The 22,668-nt window shown below is 47.1% G+C and overlaps 1 protein-coding gene and 2 non-coding genes across 3 annotated transcripts in view; 1 reads left to right on the top strand and 2 right to left on the bottom strand.

Moving 5' to 3' along the window:
* The window catches only part of AGPAT5 (1-acylglycerol-3-phosphate O-acyltransferase 5), a 42,025-nt gene extending 41,437 nt beyond the window's left edge, over positions 1-588 (bottom strand). Inside the window, exon 1 of the mRNA XM_061134497.1 lies at positions 315-588. Coding sequence (XP_060990480.1) covers positions 315-533 — 219 coding nt within the window. The 5' untranslated portion in view covers positions 534-588. The remainder of the gene's footprint in view (positions 1-314) is intronic.
* A 2,282-nt stretch (positions 589-2,870) lies between these two features.
* On the bottom strand, positions 2,871-2,977 carry LOC133050686 (U6 spliceosomal RNA). The gene has a single exon (XR_009691667.1). It is a non-coding gene; the product is annotated as a U6 spliceosomal RNA (small nuclear RNA).
* A 9,435-nt stretch (positions 2,978-12,412) lies between these two features.
* On the top strand, positions 12,413-12,546 carry LOC133050701 (small nucleolar RNA SNORA42/SNORA80 family). Its single transcript, XR_009691679.1, has one exon. It is a non-coding gene; the product is annotated as a small nucleolar RNA SNORA42/SNORA80 family (small nucleolar RNA).
* Positions 12,547-22,668: the final 10,122 nt, after the last annotated feature.

Genomic DNA, 22,668 nt, shown 5'->3' with positions numbered 1-22,668 from the left:
GAGACAGACAGCTACAGAAGCTGGGAGACGGCGAGGGGAAGTGGTTGATCCCACTTGTGGCCCCAGAACCGCGTTCCTGCAGCTATACCTAGAGACTCGGGGTGCCCCCACCGAAGCATCGGGCCAGACCCCGAAGCGCGACCGTGAACGTGGCGGGCGAGGATGGGGTGGCGGCACGTGTTCCCAGGGTCGGACCTGCACCGGCCGGGAGACAAGGGGCGGGTCGAGGCTGGGAGATGCGCCCGCGACCCCCCACCCCGCCGCCGGGACCCCCGACAGCGGCAGAGGCGGCGGCCCGCGCGCGGGGACCTCACCTGCACCCCGGTGTAGTTCTCGAAGAAGAAGAGCACCATGCTCTGATAGACGCAGTAGAGCCGGTCGTCCACCGCCTGGTAGAAGCGCGAGGGCAGCAGGGCGGAGAGCAGCCGCCAGGCGCCCCAGGCCAGCACGTAGGTGGGCGCCGTGCCCAGGAGCACGGCGGCCGGCAGCACGCAGCGCACCGAGTGCATGTGGAGCACCAGGGACAGCAGCATCCTCCCGTCTCCGCGCGCCCGGCGCTCCGCCGGCCCTGCGATGCCCCGCCGCCTCCCGCCGCCGCGAGGCCCTCGCTCGCCGGCCAATCAGCTGGCCGCGCCCGGCCCCGCCGCCGCCCCCTCACCTCGCCCGGCAGCCCGCCGCACCTGAGACGCCCGGCCCGCGCCCGCTCGGGCCTCCGCCCCCAGCCGCATGGGCCGGGCCGCCGCCGGAGGGCGGGCGCGCTGGCGAGCGAAGGGCGGGGCGCGCTGATCGCGGCCCGAGGCAAGGGACGCCGCGGCCCTCAGGGGCTGGGGAGCTCAGGACCGCTCACACCCCATGACCCTCTGCCCCGGCCGGGGGCGGGGCTCCGCGCCAACAACACGCCTCCCGATAGGCCGCCCGTTGCCATAGTCCCCCGCCGGGGGCGGGGGCCCGCGGCAAGAATTCGCCTCCTGATTGGTTGAGCGCTGTACACGGTTGAAACGCAACGGCTGCCCAGCCGCGTGGACGGCCCTGTTCAGGCTACTGCGCATGCTCCAAAGGTCTCCCAGCCCCGCCCCCCTCTGGGGGCGCGCGCGCGGGGGCGACGCGGTGACTGGCTGTAGCGACGCGGTGAGGTTGGTCCGGGCCGGTGAGGGGCTCGGGTGGCCGTGCTCCCCGTGGTCGGGCTCTGGGCACAGGTGGGCTTGAGGAGACGCCCCACCACCTACTTGCACGTCCGAGGGCCCCTGGACGCCGGGATGCGCCCTCGAGCCGAGACGTCCCCTTCCCCTGGGGCGCACAGGTGAAGCTCGGCACCTAGAAGGTGCTGCACACCCTGGCTGCCTGGCTGAGAGATTCGTCAGGCCGGCTGGGTCAAGGCCAGCAGGAGACAATTGGGGTAGTTACAGAAGAGCCACAGGGGCTCTCGGGGCTCTCGCCCTGGGTTCTACAGTCAGGCCGCGCTTCCTTTTCACGGCGGCGCCCACCCGCTCGCTCGCCTCGGCTCTGCCTCTGCTCCCCGCCGGGGTCCCAGGACCCCGCTTCCTGCCCTTCACTCGCCCTCTAGCGTGTGTCCGAATCAGGTCCCTTCTTTCTCATCACTGTACGTTCACGCGTAGCTGGACAGCCTTTTAACAAGGTTCATTAGTTTGTCTTATCAGATTCACTCTTATTCTTTTTTTAAATTGTTGGATGCCAAATTTTGTTTTTAAACTTTTTATTTTATATTGCGGTATAGCAGATGAACGGGCTTCCCTGGTGGCTCAGATGGTAAAGAATCCGCCTGCAATGCGGGGAGACCTGTGCTCTGATCCCTGGTTAGGAAGATCCGCTGGAGGAGGGCATGGCAACCCACTCCAGCATTCCTGCCTGGAGAATCCCCATGGAGCCTGGAGGACTACAGTCCATGGTCCAAAGACTCGGACAGGACTGATAAGCACAACACAGCACGTAGCAGATTAACAATGTTGTGATAGTTTCAGATGGACAGCAGCGGGACTCAGCCATGCATATACATGGATCCATTCTCACCCAAACTCCCTTCCCTTCTAGGCTTATCAGATTCACTCTCGCTTCACTTTCCCAGGCCTGGCTGTTTAATGTCTTCCTAATAGCTTATGCTTAGCCTCATTTTTTGTGTAGTTTTTGAAGGTACTTGCAGGGTGGTGGTGGTTCAGTCGCTTCAGTCGTGTCTGACTGCGGCCCCATGGGCTCCTCTGTACACGGGATTCTCCAGGCAAGAGTACTGGAATGGGTTGCCATGTCCGCATGGACGTGTGGAATAAAGTACTGACATACTTCTGTGACCTTCACAAAAATCTAAGACATCAGGGCAGGTGTTTTATTGTTAATGAAAACAGATTCGGAGGCCTTCTGAATTATTCTACCGTCCTTTGACTACAGTGCGTGTGGTTTACTGTGTAATCCTTTAAGTGAAAAAAGGAAAAACTTTTTTTTTTCCTAAATGCAAGCCTGTGAAAGTGTCTGACTCTTTGCAACCCAAAAGACTGTAGCCCACCAGGCTCTTCTGTCCATGGAATTCTCTAGGCAAGAATACTGGAGTGGGTTGCCATTTCCTTCAATAGGGGATCTTCCCGACCCATTGATTGAACCCAGGGAAGCCCAGCCAAATGCATTTAGTGGCATTTCAGTGGAAAATTGTAATCAGGTCCAGAACAGTGGCTACCTGATTTGACTGTCTGCACACAGTTGACATGGAACATGACTGACAAATGGTCACCCTGAGGGACAAAGCCAGATGCATGGAAATTGCTCAAGGAACAAGTGTTTGCACAGGTATATTGCCAGCAGGTAAGCATCCACAGTACAGAGATTTTCAACAGGATTTTCGGTCTTTTCTTTCTTTTTTTTTTTTTAATATGGAACACTTCATGAATTTGCATGCCATCCTTGCACAGGGGCCATGCTAATCTTTTCTGTATCATTCCAATTTTAGTATATGTGCTGCCAAAGCGAGTGCTCCCCTCTTTCTGTGGAAAGCAATGCCCAGTGAGAACTAGATTCGTACTGGAGGGAAAAATTCATGTGCACAATCAGTGGTGTCCCCATGCTTCCTTGAATTAAATGAGACCAGACATCTGTACAATTAGGGAAATGTATGAAGGGATAAGCTTCCCTGGTGATTCAGAAGGCAAAGAATCTGCAATGGAGGAAAGCAACAGAAAGAAATCTTCCCAATCCCTGGGTTGGGAAGATCACCTGGAGAAAGAAATGGCAATGCTCTCCAGTGTTCTTGTCTGGAGAATCCCATGAACAGAGGAGCCTGGTGGGCTATAGTCCATGGGGTCAGAAAGAGTCGGACACAACTGACTAAGCACACAGACATGAAGGGATAAAACTGGTTCAGTGTTAACATTATAGTCTGTACACATGAAGTCAGTAAATGTGTGTGATATGTGTAAATATGTTACTTCTTGTGGATTATCCCTGTATTACTGTTGGTCACCAGGTTGTAAAGTTTTGTGCAAATTCTGGCATGGGGACATTGAGAACTTGAGCTGCCCTTGTTTATATCCAAACTCGGCCCCTTCGATTATCCCCTGTGCTCTGTGGCCTCCTTATCTGCAGACTCCGTCACAAACTTACTCTCCTTTCCGCCTGCCCACCTCTTAGGCTGTACTCAGTCCACACCTTCTGCCTCTACTTCCTTACCTTGTACATACTTTAACCCTTTGCAGTGGGGTGAGCTTTATGTAAAGGGGGAATTCACGGTACCATAGGGACATATAATAAGGAGATCTCATTTAGTCTGGGCACATAGAAGCCTTCTCAGGTAGAGTTGACATGAAGTTCTAGGGGGAGCTTGCCAGGGTAAAGCTAGGGATGAGGAAGAAGCACCTTCCAAGTGAGAACATGTCTGAAGGACTGAAGTTAAGAGCTAACAGTTTCTCAAGGCTGAGGAAAGCTGTGTGCAGCAAGTAATGTGCCCTACTTTTTTTAAAATTCAGATGCCCCCTAGAAGTATGTTGTTTATTTCCCTCACTTGTTTTTAAGCTAATATCTACAATTATTTTTATCATAAGTTTGATCAGTTAAAAAGTAAGTTCCCATGAGTAGTGAATAAAATTTTTAAATTAAATGATTACAGAATTCTTTTAAGTGGACCCCATGGGTTGGCTTAGTGGGTAAAGAATCTGCTTGCAATGCAGGAGACACAGGAGACTCAGGAGACTCAGGTTTGGTCCTGGGGTCAAGAAAGAGCCCCTGGAGAAGGAAATGGCAATCCACTTCAGTATTCTTGTCTGAAAAATCTCATGGACATGGAAGGCTGGAGTGCTGCTGTCTATGGGGTCTCAAAGAGTAGGACACGACTTAGTGACTGAACATCAACAAGATTTTTCCCAATTAGAATTTTACATTGATCCTTTATCTCCTTGAAAACATTTTCATTCCACTTCTGCCACATCATTTTATCTTCATGGGATATATTTTATGCTTCCAAATCTTTTATTGATCAGACTGTGTCATCAGGGTCCTAAGAGTTAAAATTTCTTCTGGATTGAGCTATGGCTGTTAGCAATGTACAATTTAATCATTGTATATCACAAAATCTGATAATTATTGTAAATAAAGTTTGTGTTAATGATACCTCAGTTACCAAGTCAATGGACATGAGTTTGAGCAAACTCCAGGAGATAGTGACGGACAGGGAAACCTGGCATGCCACAGTCCATTGGGTTGCAAAGAGCTGGACATTACTGAGCAACTGAACAACAACAGTTAAAGCAAGTTGTCTGTAAGGCAATTATCCTTCAATAAAAAATCATTAAAAAGGAAATTAAGTTACCCTCTGTGTGCTAAAGTTATTACATCTTTCCCATCTGAGTGCAGAATGTTATGGAAGATGGAGGGAGGGGCAAGTGAATGGGACGTTGTGAAATGCAAGGTGTTCTGGACTCCTGGAATCTTCCCAGGCAGATCAAATGGACAGATATCACTGACTCAATAAATCTAGTTAAATGAACAGTCAGTAGCAGAGTGTTTACATGAATACACCAAGATGACATATGAAATGAAATGCTACAAAGCAGTTTAAAAAGTAGACCCAAATATATCATCATAGATCTGCATGTTAGGTGAAAAAAGCAAGTTGCTGGATAATGCATGCTCAGTAGAGTCTGACTCTTTGCAACGCTATGGACTGTAGCCTGCCAGGTTCCTCTCTCTCTGGGGTTTTTCAGACAAGAATACTAGAATGAGTTGCCATTTCCTCCTCCAGGGGATATTCTGGACCCAGGGATCGAATCCGAGTCTCCTGTGTCTCCTGCTTGTCAAGCAGATTCTTTATCACTGAGCCATCTGGGAAGACTACTGGATAATATATGCACTATTATCCCATTTCTGTTTAAAAAAAAAAACAAAAAAACGGTATTTCCAGATGTAAATATCTTAAAAACTACTGATGACAGTAGTTTTCTCAGGGGAGGGGAAGTAAGATTAGATGAAGGTCAGCTGGACTTCCTGTATCATTTCAAGTTTTTACAAAGAAATATTGATTTAGCAAGTATGTATCCAGCATTCATTCCACATCCCACTTCTTGCAGGGTGTCAGAGATAAAGAGAGAACAGATAAAGAGGCCATGACCTTTGCTGGTCTGAGGTGGGACGATGGGATTAATTTGTTACAGAGGCAAATAAAAATAATACAGAAAAACAAGCCAAGAGGTGACTTTGGCAAGAGATAGCCAGAAGGTGTGATCCGAGGGAGTTACTTGACCTTAGTGATAAGGAGGGGAGGGAAGGGTGAAGGATGCCTCTCCAGTTTCAGGCTTGAGAAAACCAGGTGGAGTTTGGTTTCATCCTTGAAGGGTGGAAACAGGTTCTGTGGGGCATGGAACTTCCTCAGTTGGGACAATGGAGAGCACTTTAAGAACATAAGTTTAGGGAGGGGAAAAAAAAGAACACAACTTTACAAATACAAAATTGGATTTGAATGTGGATATTTAGAATGAGAAATGTTTACGGGCTGTCATACCACAAAAATAAAATACTCAAAAATATTTTATTATGTAACTGTATCATGCGAATGTCTGCATGCTAAGTTGTTTTAGTTGTGTCTGACTCTTTGCGGCCCTTGGGACTGTAGCCTACCAGGCTCCTCTGTCCATGGGATTCTGCAGGCAAGAATACTGCAGTGGGTTGCCATGCCCTCCTCCAGGGGATCAAACCCATGTACTTACATCTCCTGCATTGGAAGTGCCATCTGGGAAGACCAGCTGTATCATAGATTGGTGATAAAGTATAACTTTATTTTGATTGTGAAAAACATTTTATATTTTATGTACAGGAAAGTACTCACCTTTCCAGCATGGTAAATGTAAACTTGGTTTTTATCCTTGATTATTAGGGTTCATGATATTCAGCCTCATAGTTCAGTTCAGTCACTCAGTCCACCTCTTTGAGACCCCATGGACTACTGCACGACAGGCTTCCCTGTCATGCACCAACTCCCAGAGCTTGCTCAAACTCATGTCCATCGAATCGGTGATGGTATCCAACCATCTCATCTTCTGTCGTCCCTTCTCCACCCACCTTCACTCTTTCCCAGCATCAGGGTCTTTTCCAGTGAATCAGTTCTTCACATCAGGTGGCCAAAGGTTTGGAGCTTCAGCTTTGGGCATCAGTCCTTCCAATGAACACCCAGGACTGATATCCTTTAGGATTGACTGGTTTAATCTCCTTGCAGTCCAAGGGACTCTTGAGAGTCTTCTCCAACACCATAGTTCAAAAGCATCTGTTCTTTAGCTCTCAGCTTTCTTTGTAGTCCAACTCTCACACTATGACATTTCACCTCACACCATGACTTTAATTTTTTTTGTTGTTCAGTTGCTCAGTCGTGCCTGTTTGTGACCCCATGGACTGCAGCTGGCCAGGCTTCCCTGTCCTTCACTATCTCCCTGAGTTTGCTCAAACTCATGTCCACTTAGTCAATGATGCCATCCAACCATCTCATCCTCTGTTACCCCCTTTTCCTGCTGCCCTCAATATTTTCCAGCATCAGGGTCTTTTTCAATGAGTCAGCTCTTCGCATCAGGTGGCCAAAATAATGGAGATTCAGCCTCAGCATCAGTCCTTCCAATGAATATTCAGGACTGATTTCCTTTAGGATGGACTGGTTGGATCTCCTTACAGTCCACCAAACTGGTTTTATTTTGTGGGGGCGAGAGATGCAAAGGAAAAGGACATAGCGGGACTTAGAACAACAGGACAGGAAAGACTAGAGATACAAAGGGGAGGGACTTAGAACAACAGGACAGGGAAGACTAGAGATACAAAGGGAAGGGACTTAGAACAATAGGATAGGAAAGACCAGAGATACAAAGGGAAGGGACTTAGAACAACAGGACAGGAAAGACTAGAGATACAAAGGGGAGGGACTTAGAACAATAGGATAGGAAAGACCAGAGATACAAAGGGGAGGGACTTAGAACAACAGGACAGGAAAGACTAGAGATACAAAGGGGAGGGACTTAGAACAACAGGACAGGAAAGACTAGAGATACAAAGGGGAGGGACTTAGAACAATAGGATAGGAAAGAACAGAGATACAAAGGGGAGGGACTTAGAACAATAGGATAGGAAAGACCAGAGATACAAAGGGGAGGGACTTAGAACAACAGGACAGGGAAGACCAGAGATACAAAGGGGAGGGACTTAGAACAATAGGATAGGAAAGACCAGAGATACAAAGGGAACACATGTCCTTTATCGTGCCCGTGCAACAATGGGCATGGTAAAGGACAGAAACGGTATGGAGCCAGCAGAAGCAAAAGATATTAAGAAGAGGAGGCAAGAATACACAGAAGAACTGTACAAAAAAGATCTCACTGACCCAGATAACCGCGATGGTGTGGTCACTCACCTAGAGCCAGACATCTTGGAGTGCAAAGTCAAGTGGGCCTTAGGAAGCATCACTACAAACAAAGCTAGTGGAGGTGATGGAATTCCAGGTATGTTAACTCAAATCCTAAAAAAATGATGCTGTGGAAGTGCTGCACTCAATATGCCAGCAAATTTGGAAAACTCAACGGCCACAGGACTGGAAAAGGTCAGTTTTCATTCCAAACCCAAAGAAGGGCAGTGCCAAAGAATGTTCAAACTAATGTTCAAACTACTGCACATTTGCCCTCATTTCACATGCTAGCAAAGTATGCTCAGAATTCTCCAAGCCAGGCTTCTGGCTCAATGTATATTCAGCCAGTATATGAACTGAGAACTCCCAGATGTTCAACCTGGATTTAGAAAAGGCAGGGGAACCAGAGATCAAATTGCCAGCATTTGTTGGATCATAGCAATCTGATCTCTAGTTCCTCTGCCTTTCTACTTCCCAGGTGGCACCAGTGATAAAGAACCTGCTTGCCAATGCAGGAGATGTAAGAGATGTGGGTTCAATCCATGGGTCAGGAAGATCCCCTGGAGGAGGGCATGGCAACCCACTCCAGTATTCTTGCCTACAAAATCCCATGGACAGAGGAGTCTTGTTGGCTACAGTACATACGGTCACAAAGAGTCAGACATGACTGAAGCGACTTAGCACATACGCATTCGTTGGATCATAAAAAAAGCAAGAGAATTTCAGAAAATATCTGTTTCCTAGACTACGCTAAAGCCTTTGACTGTATGGATCACAGCAAACTGTGAAAAATTCTTCAAGAGATGGGAATACCAGACCACCTTACCTGCCTCGTGAAAAACCTGTATGCAGGTCAAGAAGCAACAGTTAGAGTCGGACATGGAATAATGGATTGGTTCTAAATTGGAAAAGGAGTATGCCAAGGCTGTGTATTGTCACCCTGCTTATTTAACTTACAGGCAGAGTACAGCATGCGAAATGACAGGCTAGATGAAGCACAAGCTGGAATGGAGATTGCCAGGAGACACATCAATAACCTCAGATATGCGGCTGACACCAACCTAGGGCAGAAAGCAAAGAACTAAAGAGCTGCTTGATGAAGGTGAAAGACGAGAGTGAAAAAGCTGGCTTAAAACTCAACATTCAAAAAACTAAGATCATGGCATCTGGTCCCATCACTTCATGGCAAATAGATGGGGAAACAATGGAAACAGTGACAGACTTTATTTTCTTGGGCTGCAAAAATCACTGCAGATGGTGACTGCAGCCATAAAGTTAAAAGATGCTTGCTCCTTAGAATAAAGCTATGACAAACCTAGACAGCATATTAAAAAGCGGAGACATCTCTTTGCCAATGAAAGTCTATATAGTCAAAGCTCTGGTTTTTCCAGTAGTCATGTATGGATGTGAGAGTTGGACCATAAAGAAGGCTGAGCACCAAAGAATTGATGCTTTTGAACTGTGGTGTTGGAGAAGACTCTTGAGAGTCCCTTGGACTGCAAGGAGATCCAACCAGTCCGTCCTAAAGGAAATCAGTCCTGAATATTCATTGGAAGGACTGAAGCTGAAGCTCCAATACTTTGACCACCTGATGGGAAGACCTGACTCATTGGAAAAGACCCTGATGCTGGGAAAGATTGAAGGTGGGAGGAGAAGGAGAAGACAGAGGATGAGATGGTTGAATGGCATCATTGACTAATTGGACATGAGTTTGAGCAAACTTGGGGAGATAGTGAAGGACAGGGAAACCTGGCGTGCTGCAGTCCATGGGGTCTCAAAGAGTTGGGACACATCTGAGTGATTGAACAAAAACAACAAGGAAAAAGTGCTGTAGGGAATTCCCTGAGAGTCCAGCACTTAGGACTCCACAATTCCACTGCAGATGGTGCGGGTTCCACCCCTGTCTGGGGTCTTTTCTAGTCCCCACATTTCACCCTGTGCCTCCAAAACAAAAGAAGAAGAAAGAAAAAAGCATTGTAACCTTGTAGGGAAACAATCAAGCATTTTTTAAAAGGCATAATGAGCTTTGCAGGCGCAGTGATGGCCATCCGAAGACATCCATGTAGTTTCTGAAGCTGGTGAATACGTTAATTTGCACGGCAAAAGAGAATTTAGAACACAGACAGAATCAGGATTGCCAGTTCCATGACATGAAGGAGGCAGTCCTTGGTTAATCAGGTGTTCCCCATAGAATCACGAGGCGCCTTAACATGTAAGGAGGGGCCAGGAAAGGAGCTTGCAGAGATGCGCGGAGGGGAGGACTCACCTGGGCCCCTCGATCGGCTTATAGGATGGAGGAAGGGCTGGGGCCGGGGGGAAGGTAAGACGAGAGCACGGACCGTCCCCTGGAGCCCCGGAAGGACACAGCCCTGCTCGGGACCTTCAGGACCGCAGTGGGGCCCATTCCAAACTTCTGCCCACAGAACAGTAGGATAAACTAGTTTTATTTAACTTTCTAACTGTGGTGATTTTTGTAGCAACAGTTTGTAGCCTGAGGAATTTTCCCAGTAGGCACTACAAGTATCATAACGTGACCGTGATATTATGTTGCGAGTGAAGAGGCAGACAGCTCAGAAGGGCAAAAGTAAGTCTTTCCCTGGTACTACTGTGTCTGTGTATTTTGTGTTGGGTCTCACGGAAGTGGCATCAAAATCAGAGGCGAACGAATGAATTAGTCAAAAGATGTCACTACCTCTGTGTATTTTGGGGAAAGGTTATAAACATGACAACCTACATGAAAATAAAAGCCAGACAGTGGGGGAACTTATACAAAACAGTTAACCTAAAAAGTAAAAAAGCATACTAGAAAAAAAATACAGGGTAATCATTCTGCAATCTTCACATGGAGGAGATTTAACTTGGCGCGATACCAAGACAGAGTATTGAATCTCCAAAGGCTTGGCGTCTCCACGGAGCAATCAGGGAGCAGGGTGGAATAAACATGGTTGTGTCCATGTGACAAGCCACAAGATGCACACACGGAATGCTGTGAGGTCTGTGTGTCAGGGCCCTGGGCCACCCTGGCTGATGCTACCTGAACTCAGGTGTGGAACGTAATTAAAGAAAGCTGTAAGCTGATCAGTCGTACTGTAAATTGACTACGCCCTAGTGGTAACAGAAGGGTGTGATCTGAACAGTAGCACCCACAGAAGCAAACGGAAGCTCGTCTCCGCCTGCAAGATGAGGAAAAAGAATGACATTTCCTCACAAGCAGCTTAGAACGGAGTCCAGTACTCCTCCTCCACTCGAGGTTTGTTTTTTTTTTTTTTCAGAATTCAGATTTATTGATTTCCACCATATTGACTTTTAAAAATGGTATGAAGCTGACTGCAAGAAAGGGAACCAGTGATTTTAAGTTAAAATTAAGCTAATGGTGGAAGTACATCACCTCTGGCTTCAGTCACCACATCACCTCAGATTGGATATAGATATTTTTGAACAAAGTTCGAGAACTCGGAAATCCCGGGATGCTGCAGGCCTCTCCCAGCAATGTCCTTCACTTTGGGACAGTCTCCTGGGCCAGAGGTGAAACTGCTTTCAAAAATACTGCCATTTCCCCAGCACGGTGTCTTTGATTGCATCCACATATTGAGTTGGAACCCAGTACACCCAGTAGTAAGAGGTTTCCGTGGGGCCCAACTGAAACGCCATCATGTGGTAGTCCTCGTGTCCTCCAATAGGCTCACTGACCACATTTTTAATGGAACCCATGGGCAATTTCTCAGTCCGCTCTTCAGTGCCGATCCACAGCTGACCTTGTTCGAGCATAAAGGTAAGCTTCACTTTTGTTCATGCGGGATAACGGTGCAGCTGGCAGGCGCTCCTGAGCACCCTGAATAGACGGCATCACGTCTTCAGGTTTTCCTTATCCAACACTTTCCTGTGTTGTTTCTGCCTGCAGAGGGGCTCTGTCTTGTTCTCTTCGGCCTTTGCGTCCTGCTGGACAGCATCTTTGGGCGTGGAGCTTTATTTTTACCTGTAAAACTGAAACGAGAGGGCATTCTGGTTCTGAAAGGCTTAAACACTGTTTGGAGCTTTGAATGAAATGAAGTTGCCCTCACAGCTGTCTCGAATCCAACCTGCGCATGGTTGTAATAAACAATATAGTTACTGTCTCGTGCTTGTTAGTGGAGGACCGTGAGCCTCCTGGCCTGTTTGCCTCTTGAGAGCCCTGAGATTCCCATTTAGATCAGATATCTGCTCCTCGATACAGCCCACATGCTTTGGGGAAAGTTGACTCCACCCCCTCTCCCAGGACAGGCAGGGATTTCTCATGGGTTTCCTGGTTTTTGTTTCTGTGGACACTGGACCCTTGAAGCTCCTCAAGACCCTTTCAGATGGTCCAAAGTCAAAAATATATTCATAATGACACTGAAACATTATTTGTGTTGAACTTGGAGTAATGTTGGCGGGTAAACCCACTAGCACCTTGGTATCAAGGCCAAGTTGGCATCAGTACCAGAGTGCATAGTGGCCACGTGTCCATCACCATGGACTCTCAGTGAGAAACCATTCATTTCATTTAAGAATACCCTTGATCAAGCATGGTAATGGATTTATGGCAGGTCCTCCTTGGTGGGCCTCTCATAGTGTACCCATGCCAGAGAAAACAGCCTCGAACCATTGCCCAGTCTCTTTACCTGTGGGCTGTGAGCACTGAAAGCGGTTGTACAGTGAAAAAAAAAAAAAAGAATACCCTTGATGAAACAACAAACATTAATTAAATTATGACCTTGAGTACACTTCCTTTATTAATAACATTGTGTGAGTAAATGATACATTTGCGTGAAGCCCGTTTGATGCACCCCGTCTGATGCATCAGAAAGGAAAACACCAATACAGTGTACTAACGCGTATATATGGAATTTAGAAAGATGGTTACTGTGACCCTATATGTGAGACAGCAAAGGAGACACAGATGTCTGATGTACCATAGTTCTTCAGAGAAAAGAGTTTGATTTGTGAGCTCAACTAGCTAGTATTTTCATAGGACAAAATTTTTACTTGAGTAACAGGTATACCTGCCAGAATAACCATGATTTTTTTTTTTTTTAATCAAAAGTGAACAAAATGGTGCTGTCCCTTCAAGGAAAAGCAACTGACTCTATTGCTGATAATAAAACTTGAGCTTTTAAAATTAGAATGTTGAAAAACCTACTTTTGCTCTCATGAACTTGATATGTTCCCAATAATTGAACTGATTTTTACTTCTGTGGTGATAATTCTTGTGTTTTCAGTATCACATCAACATTTAGAAGGCCAGCATAACTCAGTGAAGCATTTTTTTATAAATCAGTGCTTGGGGTCTAAAAATCTTGCATGGGTAAATTTCAAAGTGCAAGGCAGACCAGTGGATTTCAGTGTAACAGCATTCAAAAATTTGACATGTCAAACTCTACATTGCTAACAACTTTTAAGAAATGACCAGTTCCTGTGTTTTAGTATAATATGAAATAGTGTTCATATTATTTGAAGGCTATTAAACTCCTTCCCGTTTCCAATCATATCTAACTAAGTCTGGATTTTCTTCAGATGCCTCAGCCAAAAAAAAAAAAAAAAAAAAACTATGGCAACAGATTGAATGTGAAGAATCCAGCTATATTCAATTAAGCCAGACATTAAAGAGACTTAAAAATGTAAAAGTGCCACTCTTCTATTTCGTTTTTGAAATTTTTTCCTATAAAATATATTAACATATAATAGGCTTATTACTGTTTCCTCAAAAGTTACTAAATATTTTAAACTTCTCACTTTAATTTCCAATATAGTAAATAGCAATCAGTATAACTTGGGTTTAAAAAAAAATAAACTCCTTGTAAAGGGTTCCTGAACCACCACTCCTCTGGGATAGCGGTCCCCAACTTTTGGCATCAGGGACTGGTTTCATGGAAGAAATTTTTCCACAGACCGGGGGGGATGGAGTGGGGGATGGTTTGGGGATGATTCAAGTGCATTACATTATTGTGGACTTTATTTTTTATTATTACATCAGCTCCACTTCAGATCATCAGGCATAGATCCCGGAGGCTGGGGATGCCTGCTCTAGGACGAAGTGGCTGTAGGACAAACCAAACCATAATTTGGTTTAGGGATGAACTAGCTGCCCTGGGGCTCCTGAGACTCAAGTGGAGGTTATTGGGGGCCCTGGAAATGAAACTTGTTGACTCTGCCAACGATGCTACCAGAAATGCTCCTTCCTGTCTTTGGGCTGATGAATTAATACTGGGGTGAAACTTGGAACTCTGTAGCCAGAAAGTCTGCTTCAACCCGAAGGCAGAGTCAAAATAGGACAAGAAGCCTTTGATGTAATCTTTAGGGTGTATTTCACAGCTGGTTTGATTCAGCAGATCATATCTCAACCTTCTTGTTAATGAGCAAACGAGCTTCTATGAAAGCCACGTTGAGTTGGGTTTCTCTCATTTCTCCAGACTGCCATGCTGGAAACCTAGAGGTTATTCTGTATCCCTGCTCCTCACCCGCTACGTCCACTGGCACTAGGTCATTCATTCATTTGCTCACTCACTCATTCAGTCACATTTTTGAGTGCTCGTTATGTGCCAGGCCCTGATCTAGGATCTACTAATACAGGCAGGCCCCTATGCTGCATCTCTGCCGTGTCAGCAGTGAGAGACGGATCGAGTTACCAGGACATGCAGTGACTTCAGACAGGGTGACGGGAGAGAGGGTTCTGCAGCTGCTCCTGTAAATCACAAGGTCAGGAAACACCTCTCTCATAAGGGGACACTGACGGAAAGGAAAACACCAATACAGTGTACTAACGCATACATATGGAATTTAGAAAGATGGTAACTGTGACCCTATATGCGAGACAGCAAAAGAGACACAGATGTAAAGAACAGACTTTTGGACTCTGGGAGAAGGCGAGGGTGGGATGATTTGAGAGAATAGCATTGAAACGTATATTATCATATGTGAAACAGATCGCCAATCCAGGTTGGATGCATGAGGCAGGGTGCTCAGGGCTGGTGCACTGGGACAACCCTGAGGGATGGGAAGGCGGGGGAGGGGGGTTCAGGGTGGGGAACACATGTACACCCATGGAGGATTCATGTCAATGTACGGAAAAAACCACCACAATATTGTAAAGTAATTAGCCTCCAATTAAAATAAATACATTTATTTTTTAAAAAATGGAATGAGGAGCAAAAGGAAAATGAGAGCATTTCCAGCTGAGAAAACAAGTACCAAGGTGCTGAGGCTGGATGGAAGGAAGGAGGTCAGTGAGCAGCAGCTCTAACTGACCAGCGGCTAAAATCCTCATAGTCATTCTTGTTTTTAAAACTTTTTTTTTTTTCAAATTTATTTATTCTAATTGGAGGATAATTCGTTTACAGTACTGTGATGGCCTTTGCCATCTGTCAACATGGATCGGCCGTAGGCTACGTGAGTCTCCTCCCTCCCAAACCACCCTCCCACCTCCCAACACCTCACCCCTCCAGGTCATCACAGAGCAGCAACTTCGGGTGCCCTGCATCATACATCAAACCCCCTCTGGTTGTCTATTTTATCTATGGTAATTCAGTGCTATTCTCTCAAATCATCCCACCCTCTCCTTCCCCCACTGTGTCCAGAAGTCTGTTCTTCATGTCTGCATTTCCTTTGCTGCCCTGCACGTAGAATTGTCAATACTACCTTTCTAGATTCCATTTCTATGCATCAGTAAATGATATGTCTTTCAGACTTACTTCACTCTGTATAATAGGCTCCAGGTTCATCCACCTCATTAGAACTGACTCAAATGCGTTCCTTTTTAGAGCTGAGTAAAATTCCATCACGTATATGTATGACAACTTCTTTATCTATTCATCTGCCGATGGACATCTAAGTTGCTTCCATGTCCTCAGTTCAGTTCAGTTCAGTCGCTCAGTCGTGTCTGACTCTGCGACCCCATGGACTTCAGCACACCAGGCCTCCCTGTCCATCACCAACTCCTGGAGCTTACTCAAACTCATGTCCATTGAGTCGATGATGCCATCCAACCATCTCATCCTCTGTCGTCCTAGCTATTTAAATAGCACTGCAATGAACAATAGGGTACCTGTGTCTTTTTCAGTTATGGTTTCCTCAGGATATATGCCCAGTAGTGGGATTGCTGGGTCGTATGGTAGTTTTATTCCTAGTTTTTCAAAGAATCTCTGTACTGTTCTCCACAGTGGCTGTATCAGTGTGCATTCCCACCAAGAGTGTGACAGTCATTCTCGACATCCAATTCCTCAGTGTACTATCATTTCACCATCTTCCTTTCCCCACCTCATCCACGTGTGGTCCTGGCTCACCTGAGTCAGCTTCGCAGCCCCCATATATCCACCCACCAGCCCCTTCCTCTCCCTAGTCACTGCATCTCCTGCATGGCAGCCACCGTGGGTCAGCTCCATCCCCTGCAAAATCCACGTGGTGGGGTCCTACCCCCAGCCTCTCAGGACATGACTGTATTTGCAGACAGGTCTTAGAAGTGGTGGGTAGGGTATAATGAGTTCCTGAGAGTGGGCTTAAATGCAAAAGGACTGGCATCCTTATAAGAAGGGGAAATGGCGACACAGACACACCAGAAAGAGGTGATGATGGAAAGAAACACAGGGAAGTGACAGCCATCTCCAGGCCAAGGAGAGAGGGCTGGGACAGGGCCTTCCTCGCGGCCCTTGGGAGGAACCAACTCCACCAGCGCCTCGGCTTTGACTTTTTAGCGCTCAGAACTGTGGCAAAGTGTCTGGTCTTTAAGCCCTTGGTCTGTGGAGCTTTGTTACAATGATGCAAAGAGCCAACTCATTGGATAAGACCCTTTTCGCTGGGAGAGATTGAGGGCAGGAGGAGAAGGGGACCACAGAGGATGAGATGGTTGGATGGCATCACTGACTCAATGGACGTGAGTCTGAGCAAACTCTAGGAGATGTGAAGGACAGGGAAGCCTGGTGTGCTGCAGTCCATGGGGTCACAAAGAGTTGGACACGACTGAGCAACTGAACAACAATAATAAGCCCTCAGTCTGTGGAGCTGTGTTGCAGCAGCTGGAATGAATGAATACAGCAACCAAGGTGATCCTTCCGTCAGTTCTCTGCTCGAGCTAGTTGACCCTTGAAGAACTCCAGGAGTTAGGGGCATGGGGCGCCACGTCATTGAAAATCGGAGTATTTAAAGGTGCTTCCTTGGGTAGTATAGTGTTTACCATTGAAAAAAGTCCAGGATTAACTGGACCCTTGCAGTTCAAACCTGTGTTGTTCAAGGGTCAACCGTCCTCCCATCTCGGAGTAAAACCCAAGTTAAGTCCCACCTGTGTCCCTCACCCCTCCAGGCTTCACCAGGAATCCCCTCCCCAGGGAGGGCGAGCACCCTGGGTGCAGCTGCGTAGTAAGTGTACTAAGTGTCAGGACTGAGCCCTCCTCACCTTGACTTTACTCTTTGTCCCAGGAAGATAGTGTTGTCAACCAATAACTCTGCTGTTTTCTTTGGAAATCTCTCAAAATTCCACTGAAGGGCAGCCAGGCAGCCTCTCCTCTGGACAGCAGGCAGCTCCTCTGGGGGACGGTCCCTCCACAGGGCAGCTGAGCAGACAGGGGCTTGGACCTCAACCTGGTTCAAGGGTCCTTGCCTGCCACGTCCACCAGATGGGAACTCCTATAGTGATAGGAGTGATATAGTTAGGTGTTCACGTTGAACAGCCTCCATAACCCACTCGAACCCACACCCCCAAACCCATTAATGTCCTCTCTTCTCCCATCTGCATGAGGATATTCCTTACTGCAGTGAAGAACGGGTCTCACTAGGTCCCTGATTTCCTCTGGTGGTCATTTTGAAGAGCCAGCAGTCCTGATCTCTGGCAGCACAGGCCTTCCCAGGACCTGGTACTTTCCTCCCCATATAAGGACATGCTTGTCCCTTCTCTCTTTCCCAGTCTCTGTTAAATGTCCTCACAGAAACTCTCTTAACCGTCTTGAGTAACATGTGTGCCACTTTGTCATTCTTTGCTCATATTGCAACAGACACTGCTAGTTTTCCCCAGTATCCACACTGCCTGTTTATAATAGATTCCTGATGTTTACCCAACATGACTACCTAAAATAAAAGGCTGTTCCCCAGTTTTTCTGCACCTAGATGACTTGCCTAGCCAATGAAATATAAAAGAAAGTGGTGTATGTGGGGTATAAGGTGTGTTGTGTGTACCTCTTATTGGGTGAAATCATACGCAATGGCTGGAGCATCAGCAGCCACATTGGCAGGCACAGCAGAACAATCATACAAAAATAACTTGCATTCCTGATACTGTGGAGCACCATACCAACACTGCACTTACTACCTCCAGAGTTCTTGTAAGCAAAAACAAAAAAAAAGGCTTCTTAACTTGTTCAAGCTTGTTTTAGGATTGTGTTATTTGTAGACAAACCTGATCCTAATCCCCCTTTCCTCTGCCTTATATTACACTTACTTCTATGTGACATAGTATGCACTGTCTCCCCTTGTAATAAGGTAGGCTCCTAAAGGGATAGGACTTTACGTTTTTACTTTATTTTCAAGGCATTGATCCAGGCTGTAGAAACCATTAAAAGTTGAATGAATTAAAGAGAAAATTTGCACTCCAGGAAGACGTGCCACGTTTTTTTCTCTAGGATTTACTGATACCCCAACACACTGCCACTATGTAGAAGCACAGAGGGTGCTTTCCTAATCCATGCCCGTCTCTGGCACTGCTCCTCAGAGGCACTGAGACAGATCTATAGACCCGGGTTTGTACAAGGGAATCCCTCTCTCCAGCCTCCAGTGTTGGATCCAAGATAACGAAGTCACCGACCACCAGGTACAGATTATGAGCCAAACCGGACTAAACACTGGAGCATAGAAGTCATGTGGGATTGCAGTCACAATTGGTGCCTTGAAACCCCAACCAGACATGTCAATACTTTGGGAGAAGAACAAATGACCTTTCAGAGAGACAAAGGCACATTGCAAGCAGCCCATGTGCCCCAAAAGAAGGAGGGGGAGGAAGGCATGCCCACTCTCTGCTGTGATTTCCAGCAGCAGGTTCATGCAAGTCCCTTGGTTCTTCATGATAAATTCCCTTACCTAATCCACTCTCAGTAGGTTTGCATGGCTTGTATAGGAACAATCCTGCTAAGACTTGTTAAAACTTTTTAGGGTATGTGCTCTTAAGGACACCTGTGAAGCTCTTCCCAGTCTGGTCCAGACCTGCCTTTCTATTAGCACATTCCATTGCTCACCGCCTTCTAAACTAAGCTGCACTCACACAAGCCCCTTACATCGTCCAGGACAGCCATGCTGTTCAGTACCTTAGCGTTTTGCAAGCACCATCATTTCTGCTGGAATAGTCTTCCTCTCATTCAACCGTCTGGACCTGACTCAAACTTTCTTCATGCGAAAAGTGCCCCAGTCCTTGTCCCCTGCCCCTTCACTAGAGCTAGTAAATGCCCTTGGCCATCAACCCTCCCCGAGGGTGCCTCTATGACAAGACTTACCCTCAGTTACTGCAGTTCTTTGAGATCCCCATTGGTGTTTCTCTCACCCAAGAAGGTACTTTTAAAGCCATCTTTTCCTCCACTTTGTCGCCTCCACCCAGACCACTGTCCCCACGTCAGATGCTCAGTCCTTCACTCAGCCTTTTGAAGGCTGACTGTGATCAACCTTTGCCTCCTGAACATGCCCCCCATGCCATCCCACTCTCAGCCCTTCTAGCTCCCCAGACATCCTTGAGTGAGTCTGTTTCCATCTCTGGTTTTGGCTAATCCATTGTTTGCTAATGACCCCCAAATCCACAGACATCTTCTGACCTACAAACATTCAAACAAACAAACAAACTGCCCTCTTGACATCTGAGCCTGGAAATTCGACAAGAACTGTAAATATTCTTAGCAGAAACTATCTCCAACTATCTCCAACTCTCTCCAACACCACCACCCTGCTCTTTTCCCTGAAGCGTCTCAGTTTGGTGCTAAGGAACGGGGAACTGCCTTCAGTCTTCCTCTAGCTTCATACGTGCACATCCCACCCTACATATCATCCACTTGGCTGGCGGCCTTTCTTTATTCCGATTCCTTTCTTAAGAGATGCCTGTTGACTTCCGTCTTCTCCATTGCTACCAGGGACTTGGCTGAGTCCTGATCAGGTTTCTGCTCGCCTGCGCTGCTGTTCTGCCGCCCAGCTTCAGACCCTTCCCACCCTGCTGCCAGCGCCCCGTCGCTGCAACAAGCCTCATCTCACTCGCCCTCTCTGAGAAGCCTTCAGGGACTCTCCTTTTCTAGGTTAAAGTCACACTCTTCGTGGTCTCCAGGGCCTTTCGCGGTCTGGTCCTGCTTGCTCTGCAGCTGAGCCAGGCACCATTCAGGTCCCTGGCTCTGTACCCAGACGCGGGCCTGACCTCCAGCCGCCTCCGAGCCGCAGCCGCTCTGGCCACCTGCTTGTCCTGGATCCTGCCTCAGACGTGACTCCTGCTCTGGCAGGGAGCTTCCGCTGTGACACATCCTTTCTAATTCTGGCTCCGTGACATATTTAAGCCTGACATACGGTGAGAACTTGTTTTGTGTGTACATTTCTGTTTGTCACAGATAAACTATGTGTAACTTAATAGAACAACTGACAACGATGCCTGCAGTAAGAACAAGTAGTAAGATGAGAGCGTTGAGGAGGCGGCAAGATGAGGTCGCTGGCCCGTAGACCTCTCCATGGGGAGACCACAGCTTTATCCTGAAGCGGGCTTTTGGAGCCCGGTGTACAAAGAAGTACAAATCGTCTTTACATTTGACACTAGAGAATATCAATAATAAATATGTAATAAGCAAAATTAGCAACAGTTGCCTCTGATATATGGACACACAGCTAATGGTTACCACGTACAGCACAGGATGCTGACTGATAGAAGGCTCCTTAATGGTCTTGCCACATCCAGGTATAAGTGGGGATCTGAGTCAGCTGAACTGTGATTTATACATCGATAAGATAGACAACCATATCTCTTCTCCCACACCCTGAAAGAGGGAACATGCACTCGTGCACGTGTGTGCATACACACACACACACACACACACACAAGCAACTGCAGTAATAATTGCAGGCATCTACTGATAGGCCTGGAAAAACTATTTTGGCGTTGGTAGCACAGATTCCCAATATCAATTCTCCCCTTCTTTGTGGAAAGAATCTAGAGTCAGTCTGGGAAGACGGCTGTGTAGCTGGATGACTGCCTTTCCTAACTCCCCCTTGTAGCCAAGTGTGGCCACATTGACTACATTTTGGTCAATGTAGTCAAGTGCAGGTGTTGTGAGACCTCTGGCAAATGCCTTGGGAAAAAGGAGTGCTTCTCTTCTTTCCCACTTATCTTTTCTGGGTGTTGGAATGAAAAAGTGATGGCCAGAGCTTGAACAGCTACTTTGGGCCACATGGCAGAGGCGTAAGATGGAAACAGTTGGGATCTCGGAGCGTCTAGGGTCATTGCTGAGTGTGTGCGTGTGAGAAAACTGTAGTTAAAGCTAATCCGAACTGAGAAGAAGAGGATGGTACCTGGAAGCCGGAGTCCATGGCTCCCCTCGTGGGTGACCATGAAAGATTAAGGTAGACAGAGGCGATGATTTCACATGTTCACCACCCGGCACCTTGGAGAAGGTTGACTGTTCCTGTGTTAACTCCTCCTACATGTTGGGCAGGGGAGTTTTTGCCTCTATATGGCCCAGCCAGGACTGTCATGGTGCTATGGAAAAGAACAAAAAGGTGGTTGCAGATACTAAAAACTGCTAAATCATCTCAGGTTTCAGTGTAATGTCCTCTTTCCACTGTATTTTTATTTTTAGTGTGCACAGAGGTGCACGTCCTAGGGATCATTAACTTAGCGACATCAACCCCCAGGACTCAAGTACAACTGACGATTTATTGCTTTGCTGTTGAGCAAGCCTCCTTTGTTTCATGAGTTAAGCAAGCCTGCTTTCTTCTCTCTCTTTTATTTCTTTTTAAATTGTGGTATACAATTTTTTTTTTTTTTTACAACATTTTACAGTGTTGCATTAGTTTCTGCCATACAGCAAAGTGAATCGGCCGGATGTAGACATACACCCCCTCTGTCCTGAGCCTCCCTCCCACCCCCCTCATCCCGCCCACCTAGGCCGTCACAGAGCACAGAGCTGAGCTCCCTGGGCCGTACGGCAGCCCCCCACCAGCCCTCTCTTTTCACACACGGCGGTGCACACAGGTCAGCCTCCACCTCCCACTTCACCCCACACCCCTGTCCTCCCAGGGTTCACACGTCAGCTCCCTACGTCTGCATCTCTTTCTTCTCCTGCCCTGTGACTAGGTTCATCAGAACCATTTTCCACTTGTATGTGTTAATAGCAGAGACGTGGACGGGCCTAGAGACTGTCCTACAGCGGGGAGGAAGCCGGAAAGAGAAAAAGCCTGCTTTCTGGAGCGATCACTAATTTACCGGGTTCTCCCAAAGGACCCTCTCTACCTATGCTCCCCCAGTGGGACTAACTATTTAATCACCTACTTTGTCCCTTCACCCTGTCGCTATCAAAACCCTTCACTTTCCAGGGGAAGCTGGAACTTACAAGTCCCTCCTGAATGTGTCACTGTGCCAGGGGTGGGGTTGATGTTGAGACTGAAATGGGCAGGAGTGGCTAAGACACAATGTGGGTTTCTTTTCTCATTTGCTCAATGCACAGGAGTTGCTCAACTAGTTTCTGGATTACTTTCGGAGGAAATTCTTCTTATTTGTCGCTGTAGATTCGGTGTGTCCATGGGAAGAGGTGAGTTCAGGATTCTGGTTGCAGAATCCACCTGGT

The sequence above is a fragment of the Dama dama genome, chromosome 32 (assembly GCF_033118175.1).
Source record: "Dama dama isolate Ldn47 chromosome 32, ASM3311817v1, whole genome shotgun sequence".
Lineage (NCBI taxonomy): Eukaryota > Metazoa > Chordata > Mammalia > Artiodactyla > Cervidae > Dama > Dama dama.
This window is presented reverse-complemented; position numbering and strand designations above follow the sequence as displayed.